At 43.0% G+C, this 10808-nt stretch overlaps 1 protein-coding gene across 1 annotated transcript in view; it reads right to left on the bottom strand.

The window, feature by feature from the left end:
- The window catches only part of TOM1L1 (target of myb1 (chicken)-like 1), a gene marked incomplete at its 5' end in the record, with an annotated part of 19763 nt that extends 11478 nt beyond the window's left edge, over window positions 1-8285 (bottom strand). Inside the window, 4 exons of the mRNA XM_009070930.1 lie at window positions 295-402; window positions 1943-2059; window positions 2449-2598; window positions 8207-8285. Coding sequence (XP_009069178.1) covers window positions 295-402; window positions 1943-2059; window positions 2449-2598; window positions 8207-8285 — 454 coding nt within the window. The remainder of the gene's footprint in view (window positions 1-294; window positions 403-1942; window positions 2060-2448; window positions 2599-8206) is intronic.
- Between the last annotated feature and the right edge of the window lie 2523 nt (window positions 8286-10808).

Raw genomic sequence — 10808 nt, 5'->3', positions numbered from 1 at the left:
GAATGGAAGTGAACTGTCCTCTTCTTCCTGGTTTTCAGAACAATCTTTTCACACAAGCCTTATGTAAGTTTGGCTTTCTCCCTTAGCTTTGAAGCAGCTTCTATCAATTTGCATAACAGCATCATAAGATGTCACATTAGATACTCAAGTAAATGAGTCCATGAACATGACCCCATGAATCTAGAGCTCCACCACTTGAGCTGATGGTCCCTCCCAGGGGCATGTGCAGCCAGGCTGCTGAAATCACACAACCACAGTCCATTTCCACCCTCCTCTAAACCTGTAGGACTGTACCTGCTCCGGAGTCAACAATAATGTTGGCCCTGTGGGAAGAGGCAGCAAGGAACGTTTGGCAGGACAAGCAGAAGATGGTGATGACTTTGCAGAAGGCTGAGGGGAAGTCTGTGGAAAGACAAAAGAGCAGAGCTTGGGTTGAACAAAAGAACTGAAGCAGACATCGTGCTGAGAGGGGATCATCTTTGTCAGACTGGACAACTGGGCAGTAGCTTTCTCACAATCAATGCTCCCAGGGAATTTGTTGAGCAAGGTCTATTGCCAAAATAAATGCAATAGCTATTTTGTAATGAAATGAGGCCTGGAATTCAGCTATCTTTGAAAAGGGTTTGCAGGTAAATTCCATCACAAGAAAGTGGAAAAGGCTAAAGAACAGGCTAGCAAGAAGCTCTTACGCCATCGAACAGCCAAGGGTCCTTCCCAAAGTGCTGCTGCAATTTTGCATTGAAGGATGGTTTAGGATGTGATCACACATGGAAGCAGTAGCAAGGCTGGGGGCTAAGTCTGGGTCTCTGCAGAAGGTGAACCACAAAAGTCTTCTGGATTGAAAAGCAGGAACACTCTGTCTGCAGAAAATGTCACTTGCATTGCATCTAAGCTGACTGCTCAAAAACTATCCAAATCCAAACCCCAGCCTGCACAAGGTTACATACTATAAATCCTTCACTTCCTAGAGACTGGGGCAAAAACTCTGTTCAGGCCTGTTGCTGCTGAGATCAACAGAAGCTTTGCCAGATTTTAACTGGCAAAGATACATGTGGCAGAAAAAAATCAGCTCTACTGTACTTGGTAAGAAAAAATATGACTGTCTATTGAAAGCATTCTTCATACAGCTTTTTCAAACAGCCTTCAAATATATAAGCTTTTGTGCATTTCACTAGTCAACCATCAACCCAAACTCAGGATAAATGTGAATTACTCCTGTCTGCACTGACTACAGACATCTCATTCTGTAATTGCAAGGGTCCAGCCCATGGTGGATGACTTCCACAGTGCCCAAACTGTTGTGAAACTCTTCTAATAGAAAAGAAAATCTGGAAAGAATGGCACTAAAACCTGTCTGTATTTTGAGCTGATGTCCAATGCTCAAACCACACTTATATTTAAAGTCCTAGATGCCACACAATGCTCCCTATGACATATGCTTAACATTTGTCGTGTACAGACTGTGCAAACAGCTGGAGAGATATATAGATAATAATATTTTCTTAAAGATTGCCACGTCTCTTGAATTTAAAGGTAGATGATGCTCATATTCTTATCAGTATGTGTTTTTGTAAAAATCTTACGAATTTTGGTTGAGGCTTTCAGAAGTTGACAAGTTTGGAACACTTGGCTCTCCTTTATTTTGCAGTAAACAGCATGCCCAAATCTCTCAAAGTCTCAAAACAGAGAAGCTTTGTTTTTGAGAACATATCCACTAATCCATGGTTGGAAATAAAATAAACTATTATATAGGTCAGGTTTCTTTGTTGTTATCTTAGCTGTTATAATTGAAACTGATTCCTGCTCACGTGCTTAAGTAGGTTGGTCATATTCTGCCCTGGAGCATTTAAATGAAAAAAGCCAAACCAAACACACCTTCTTTGTCTACAGAGCTCACACAATTAACACATCTTGTTCCTGAAGAATCCCTGTGTATCCTCACCTTAGGTCCACTGCTGGTGTCAGGGAATGGAAACTCCACTCCTTTCTTCAGCAACTCTAGGTAAACTTCTTTTACTTCACTCACATCCACCATCCCTTGAAAACCTCGGGTCCACGTCTAGTTTTGAAAAAACAGGAACAAAAGAGTCACAGATATGGTCAGTCAGTGGGTCAGGCAAATGCTTCCAAAACATGTGGTCCAAAAGATAAGTCATTCCCTTCACCCACTCTGGATAACTCCATTCAAAGCAGCAGGAACCACTACAGCTCCAAAGCTACGTCTCATCCTGCTTGCTGAGTGCAACCAGACTGGGAAGGGAAGGCTGATCCAGTTCTCTCCCCTTCTCCTCCAGTCTGTGCCCCTCCTGTGTGAACCAGAAGCAGCAAGAACAAGCTCTGCTTTAGAAATTTTCCATGGTATGTTACAGTACAGAATTGGGCTGAACCATGAAACGTTTACCATCTAGCAGAGACACTGTGAACACTTACAGTTTACTCTAGACTCACCATGATGAAGGTCAAGATTTTCTCTTGCATGTCAATGGGCAGATTGTATCTTGGGTTCAGTAGTTTCACCAGTTTGTCTTTGCAGAAATCTTTCTTCACAACTAGAGCCTGGAATCTTGGGCCACAGTTCTCTATACACATGTCAAGCAGCTGCACACACAAAAAGATTCTGTTACACAGAGACTAGGGAAAAAACTCACAATTTCACTGCTTTTGTTTCCTTTTGTTAAATTTGCTTCAAAGAGTTATGGGGAAGAGCAGGAGTGGGTGTGAACAGATTATTGCCAGCTATCTCACTAGAATGGTTGATGAGGTTACTACAGGGAAACAGCTGCTCACTATGTTCACTTGCACAGCACAAAGGAGATGTGTTAGCCCGAGTGAAACTATCTTTAACAGAGAAGCACGGTCACACTTGTTTCCATGTCACAGCAGTTACTGAACATAGAGTACCTCAACAGCATGAAATCTGCCCATAGCTTAACAAAATTACTTGTACAGATTCAGCAATAGAATGAATTCACTGCCTAGCACACAGGTAACCTGGTCTGACAGATTCTGAAGAGCTCTGCAAGAGAAGGAAATCAGATTACTAAATGCCTCTCTTCTAATCTGCCCTGTAAGGGAAAGACTAATGAAACAACAGGGAAGAACAAATTCAACAACTCCGAGCACAACTTCTCCACGCATTTCAAAGGTCACACTGATTTGAAACAGAAGAGCTGAAATGTTCCAATTGTCAGATTCATCTTTGGGAGGGAAGTCTACTTCCAAAACTCTGCTTGAAATGCTTAGAGTAGGATCCCTGCAAGCAGTGCAAGCCCTATCAAGCACAGCAGCATGTGGTGATGACACAATACCTCTCCCTGGTCAATCTGGAATTGGCCAATTACAATTCCCATTTTATGGAAGAGGTATCAAAACTGCCACTACCTCCAGTCACCTGAGATCAGGCTAATACAAGTCTTGGCAGGAAACTGGGGTCAGTCAGATCAGGTGCAGAATCAGGAACAGAACTCATCATCCCCACGGAGACAAAGACGGTCACTCCTGTCCTTCTTGCACTTCAACCATATCTTTACTTCCCCTCCCAGTTTAAGAGGGAAGATGGTAAGGTGAAAGCACAGGGTTGAAATGAACAGAAGGTTACAAAACTACATGGGGTTCGAGACAAAACTTCCCCTGAATCATACAGCAGAGAGGATATACTCTCAAAAGGATACACAGATGTTAAGGGACCCTATTGTAATCCTGATAAAAGTAGGTTAAATACACTTTCCTATTCTGAGCAGACTGTATTTGACTAAGTGAAATCACTTTCATAACTCCTTTTCTAGCCTCAGGACTTGGGGATTTTTCTCTCAGCATGACCAGGAACTTATGGAAGAACAGGTTTAAGACCAGAAGAAAATATATTGCTGAAATGAAAACAGGGTAGAACAAAGAGGCACTGGCAGACTGCTGTGCAAAAACTAACTGAAAGATAATTACAAAAGAAATCTTGGCTCAAAACATTATTTTTCATAGAGAGTACATGAAACATATGCTAATAAGCCAAGTCATTTGCCTGTGCTGTACTTCAAAGATGGTCTGTGTAAAATATTTTCAACCCAGTGCATGGGAAATTTGGTATGCTACTCCCTATTATTAATTCCCTACTTAAGGGACTGAGTATTTACCCACTGAATGAAAGTACTGAACTAATGGGCTGGATCCTCCACTCAATTATGCCAGTCCAGCCCACTCGCTCAGAGGGAAACCAAGCTGTTATAAGAAAAAGAAGAATTTGACTCAATTATTTTTAACTGGACCATTCATGAACAAGCCACTTTCATGCTATTAACACCTTTCATTAGAATGCAATAAGGGTATTTATCGTGCAAATAGGACATCACCATCCCAAGCAGTTCCACTGGAAGGAACAGATCCAAGGTGGCCAAATCAACCACTGCTCCACACAGCACAATGGCATCTCAACAGAAACACGTTTCAATGGTAAAACTGGCAAATTAATTTGAATTAAACCATTAAACTTCCTCTAAACGACAGTCAGAATCTGAGGACTGTTGGAACTGGCAGAGCTGCTATGTTCCAGGTGAGCTGACAGCAGACATCCAGCAGAGAGGAGATCTGCACTGAGCAAACACTGGGGCAAACTGCCTAATCCACCAGGGCAGGATCACAAAACTAAAATGACAAAAGGCATCTGTACAGAGGTGAAAACAAACTGTAAGGCAGAAACCAAAAATGAAGAAGTTGGTGAGTATAGCAGAAAATCAACCTCATTCCTTATCAACAGAGACCTCACTCTGAACTCAGTGGGACTCACTGCTCACCCAAAGCAGCCAGGTATGGTCTGTGAAGCTATAGGGAATGGGTGTAGCGTGTCATGGACACTTCTCAGAGCTAAGGTGAATGCAAGAAAACACAGATGAACAGTTTGCTGCTCCTCATTTCTGACTCAGGGGGAACAAGCCATTAATCCATTCCCAGGATTACACTCTACTAAGCACATACTGATGTCTCCCCAGTAGAGGTTCCGAACAGCAAGACACTATTTCCAGGGCAGCATTTAAAACAAACCTGTATGAGCAGCTCTGACAGCTGCCACTCAGCAATTACAGAGCAGTGGCTATGTACACTTTACCAAGATCCTGCATTTCAAAAATACTGAATTTTCATATTACAAACACTGAGATTTGGATTTGTTTTGCTACCACTCTATGTCCTTTTCTTTTCTTCTTTGCCCACATATACCATGAAGTGTAATAAAACTGACTGGGACTGTTTTGATTGAACAGCTGGAGGGCTCTCTCCTGTTTTTGCTTTTTAGATCCTCTGCTTTGCGCAATGTTAATATAAGAAAATAAAATCTGAAGGCCACGTTTGCCATGCTAAATTTTTTCCATCAGAACTGGGGCACTGCAGCAAATGCTTTACAAAACAAAGGGAGATCTATGGAGACACCTGAACAGGTGTCTCAGTGTTCACTATGTAAACAGAGTTTAAATGTCCAAAGTCAAGTCAAACAACACATACACAATTCATTGGATTCCTGGCTAAAAGGGCTAATCCTCTTCACTCTGATTGCACAATCACCACTGCCAAGCCTGATCTCTCAGTGTTATCAAAGGGCATGAAGCAACTTCATTGCCTGACACACATACACCTTGATCCATGTGACTTCACTGCCAACTTCAGCAGCTCAGGGTGCATGAAGCCAAGCCATAAGCAGCACATTTTACAGCTGTCACTCACCCTCCTTCCTCCAAGTAAACAAATCAGCATCTTTGAGCCAGGAGAAGGAAGACACTGCTGAGATGTAACACATCTCAACAACAGAACTGAGGCTTGCACATGCAGTTGTGCTACCTTGATGAAGACTTTCACACTTCACTCTGTGTATTCTCTGGGAATAAGCTCTTTAAGCAGTTTCATTAGAAAGTTTAAGTTCTAGGATTTCAAGGTTGAGTAGACAGAATTGGATAGAAGTACATTTCAAAAAAAATGTGATTTCCAGATCCTTCTTAGCTGTATCTTATGTAGGTAGGAGAGACAATCTGATGCAGTCTCATAAGCTGAAGGACCACATTTTCTGTAGGAAATCCAGGCACCAACTTACAGTTCATCAAAAAAAGAGCTCTTATCTTTGCAGCAATCTGGGAGGAAAGCAATTTATAAGAGAGTTGCACAGGGAGGGAAGGGCTTGTTTTTTAGGAACTGAAAATGATTTATGTTTTTCCAGTTGCCATGTTTTGCTGTTGTAATTTAAGCATTACAAAATGGGAAAGAGAAGCAATTTCATTAAGGTAATTAAGAAGATAAAAGCATAAGATACAGCACATAGGAAGAGTGATTTGGGAACAAAGATAAAAACCGCACATGGCCAGCAATGAGGTCATTAAAGGAAAGGCTTTACATATGCTAAACTGATGGCAGTACTGGGAGACAAAGAAAAAAAGGAAAGAAGTCAGAGGGAAAGGCAATAAGAATGGAAGATCTTACATAAGAACTACAGCAGAGAGAGAAAGAGTTGGAGGAAAAGTTGTTACTTATTTAAATAATAATAATAATAATAAAAGATTAAGTAACACAGGGAGAAGAAACCTGCAGACAGAAAACAGAAGCTGGGCTGAAATGCTGTATTTGCCTGGCAGGCAGAGATAGATACACGAGTACATGTGAGTGGGTGAGAACAGACAGGGAGAAAGGGGCTTGGCATGGTACAGAGACTGTGAGCAAGTGTTGAACTGCAATCACAACTGCACCTGGTACATGCTCCATCTGCAAGCAAACACAATGAGCTTCCAGGTCAACCTGATAAAGTTCTCCCTTGAATACACCTGAAACAAGATTCTTCTCCCACTTCTATGTTCTCAAAAGCTAATCCTTAATGTCACCTTGGGTGTATGTGCAGAGTAAACATCCAAGGAACTGCTCCTAAACCTAAGCACTGGGTTCTCATAACTCCAGCTGGCTGTGTCACAGCCAGAGCAGGACCTCAGTGTGCAAGGACTGTGAGAAAGAAAGCAGATCTGATAGAGGGATTGCACGTACAGTGGAAACCAAGTGTTTCTGTTGTGCAAACAGACAGAACACACAAAAACATGACTCATGAAGCAGTGGAGGAAGAAACCAGGAAAGAAGTGTGGAAATGGAATGAGCTGAAGGTATACACTGGCACCTTTAACACATTTATCTGCATCTCTAACTTGTCAGGAGACACTTGGGCAATTGCTAAGCGCCCTACAATTCCACACTGTCCATCATCTATCTTCCTTAATCACTTCTCAGCACATGTTGATACAGATAATGATTTTGCACAACAAATACCAAGCCCATGAGTAATAGTACTCAGTGTAATGCACACAGGCCTCTAAAACCTCAAAAACAGAAGTGGTGAAGGAAATACTTTTAGACAATTAATGAGAGACACAAATCCCCAACAACTTAAAGTTCAAATGACACGATTCTCACAGTTGCACTGCTGGTAGTCAAGAGTAATTCAAGTCAGAAACTCAGGACTTAGGACAGTGTTAGGAACTTCCTGCAGCTGCCTACATTATCAGTGTAGTGGGAAACAGAGAACTGCACTAACATACTCCAGTAAATATTGACTGAAGTCACAACACTTCCCCAACCCTGCAGCAGTTCAGAAACACTGCCAGATTCTGGAGGGCAGGTTGTGTAAAGTGAGGATATTCCCAGACACTCCAAGCTTTACTCGTAACACCTGAATTTCATATAGCTTCCCCTGCCTCCTGCTCCCTTGCTTAGCTGACCATCATCACCCTTTCATTCAAGTTTCTCATTTATACATGATAACATTCACCTTCACACAACAGGTATCACTCATTCCACCATGCTGCACACTGTGCTGAGTTTAACTAAGATTAGTAGAACAAGGTGAATAATAGAATGGTCAAATGTAGCTTTTATGCCACATCCCAACCTTTGTGTCTCTCACACACAGGTGGGGCACTCAGAGGGACAGGCACTGGAGTAAATAAGAACTATACTTGTACTTTTACATAGTACAAGTTTTAAAAACAAACAAAACTGCCAGAATTTGCATCATCCAGGACTCTATGGAATGCTGGCAGACCATCTGATCTGCACTGTGGCAGTGCTGTACACACAAACAACAAAGACTGAAAACATCCCAGGGAGTTGTGTCAGGGCTAATTTGCATGCCACCTTATCGTTTAGAATGTTTGTCTTCCCGGTGTCTAATTAATATAAACATAGCTGTACTTACAGACAGGGTAAGCCTGATCTCCTTATGGTTACAGTTTTTTGAAAGCTTTTTCTTGAGTGCTTTAACTGCATCTTTAGGCCTGTGATGAGAAATTAAGGAGAAAAAGTTAGCAGTGAAGTTAGACTGTTTTTCTAGTTCATAACTTCATCCAAGAACCAAAAGTACTGGCCTGACATATGGGACCAAACTCATCCCTGTATTTACACCCACATAAAACTAGAGCAATTGCCCCATTGATTTCAGCAAAATCACTTCAGCACTGAGCTAGGGCAACAAAGCAGTGAATCAGGTTGTTACTGCAGACTGTGCATTACTCCAGAGGCCTGTGCAGGGGAATAAGTTCTGCACAGTCTCCTCCAACATTATATTATTCCATTGCTGCACAATAGAACTACTTATCTAACTTTTATTGCCATGAAAGGGAGTATCAACTGCCAGCTGTATCAAGAGTCGCCCCTATTTTTCATGTATGATGCAATTAAGAAACATTCTGCTGGGAGTCCTGTCAGGAGCAGGGGTGTCATGGATAACTTCCAATCTTATAATTGCAGGATGCATTTAACTCCTTGGAGTAATTACCATGTATAGATGGCCAACCCATTCCAGCCCAGAGATAGGCCATTTCCAGCCCAGGCACTTTGGTTTCTATATATACACCTCCTATCTTTTAACTATCTGTGTAGGAGGAAGAGGGTGGAAGATGGTATCGACTTTATCACACATGGGAAGCAGTTTTGCCTGATTAATATGGACTATCTATAGTGTACAATTATTAGGGCCAGCCCAACAGTCATGATCAACATAAACAAGATGTCCTAATGTCTCTAAGATCTCTCTAGAATCTAAGATGGAGCAACAGGCACAAATACAATGCTTCAATAAGAAGAAAAAGCAATATGTTGAAAATATTTCAAAGCCAATGAAATTAAGTGGATGTTTACCATTACTGCATTTCTCAGGCTGAAATATACTTCATCAGAAAAATAAAGAAGAGTTTCCTGTTTTTCTTAATCCTAAATCATACCCAAGCACACCAGTAGACCATCAAGTAATGAATGGAAGCATAAGAGCAGAAAAAAAACCCTTTCCCTGGCAGAAAGCTGTACTACGACAATTCCACTCCTGCTTCTTGCTTCCCTCACTGAGGCATCTGGAAATGCTCTGGTCAGGAGCTGGATATTGCATTAAAATAACCATTTGCCTAATCGGATACAGCAGTTCTGTTGTTCCTAGCATCCTGTTACAGGCTGGGACTAGTAGTAGCTGCCTAGGAGGAAGTTACAAGGAGCTCCTCTGTAAGCATAAGCTGTGCACAAGATGAAACAGTTTATTAGAAAAAGCTCTGTTGCATGGAAACTTCACACAAAAAACTAACACTGGGAGTCAAACTGTGCTGTTGCTTATGGCAATAATCAGAAGGGAGTTACTGCTGACATTCCAAATGCTAAGAGCCATGGGTGAGAGCATGGGATCCAAAAAAATAAGAGGAAAGAAAAGCTGATACAAAAAAAAAAGATACCTGTGCAGAAACTAAGCCACACCTCACTGACCTGCAAAAAACTCTCCAGCTGGTGTTAAAATATGCCACTGCTAGCAATGATTTCTTGCAATGCAATGCCAAAGCAGATCTTACACGAGAACAAACTTCCTTTCTCGTCTTTTACAGGTGGGGACAAGGAAGCTCAAGGCAGCAAGTGGCTGAACAAAGCTGGACGTGGACATCCAGTGCAAGAGCCACGTCAGTCCTGGGAGCCCTGGATCCCACCGAGCTGGAACCCACCCATCACTTCACCCCTGCTGCGACACAGGCTGGGGGAGAAACCGCACAGTGCGGAGCTCAGAGTTAAAAGCCCACAGTTTTCAACAGTGTTGAAACCACTCCAGTGATCAAAGTCTTTTTCCACGTGCATTTTGCAGAGTACAAGGCTACCCAATCAGCGTGGCAAGCAGTACAGATTGTACAAAACACATCAGACTCAGGTGAGAAACCTTTGTTACCACCCAGAGCTTGTCTATGGGGAAGAACCTATGACCCTAATCCCTACAAGTCCTGCTGGCTCGAGGACAGGCAAAGCTTTTCCCTAGGAACCAAAGGTACCTGCTGCTATTTCGTTTTGGGTCACTTCACAAAAGCGTCCTACATCTCCTGCTCGATTTCACCCTGCCCTCGAGCAACACCGGAGCTACCACCGCGACCGACGCGCGCTCGGCCGAGCTCAGCTCAGTGCCAGCGATTCGGTCCCTCCGGAACCGACACCCCTTCGGTCCCTATCACCCCTTCGATCCCTATCACCCCTTCGGTCCCCAACATTCCTTCAGTCCCTATCACCCCTTCGATCCCCAACACCCCTTCGGTCCTGACACCCCTTCGGCCCCCAACATCCCTTCGGTCCCCAACCCCCCTTTGGTCCTGACACCCCTTCGGTCACCGACACCCCTTCAATCCCTATCACCCCTTCGGTCCCCAACATTCCTTCAGTCCCTATCACCCCTTCGATCCCCAACACCCCTTCGGTCCTGACACCCCTTCGGTCCCCAACATCCCTTCGGTCCCCAACACCCCTTTGGTCCTGACACCCCTTCGGTCACCGACACCCCTTCA

This window comes from Acanthisitta chloris, unplaced genomic scaffold, assembly GCF_000695815.1.
Source record: "Acanthisitta chloris isolate BGI_N310 unplaced genomic scaffold, ASM69581v1 scaffold5720, whole genome shotgun sequence".
Classification (NCBI taxonomy): domain Eukaryota; kingdom Metazoa; phylum Chordata; class Aves; order Passeriformes; family Acanthisittidae; genus Acanthisitta; species Acanthisitta chloris.
Note: the sequence above shows the minus strand (reverse complement) of the source record. Positions and strands in the feature narration are given on the sequence as shown.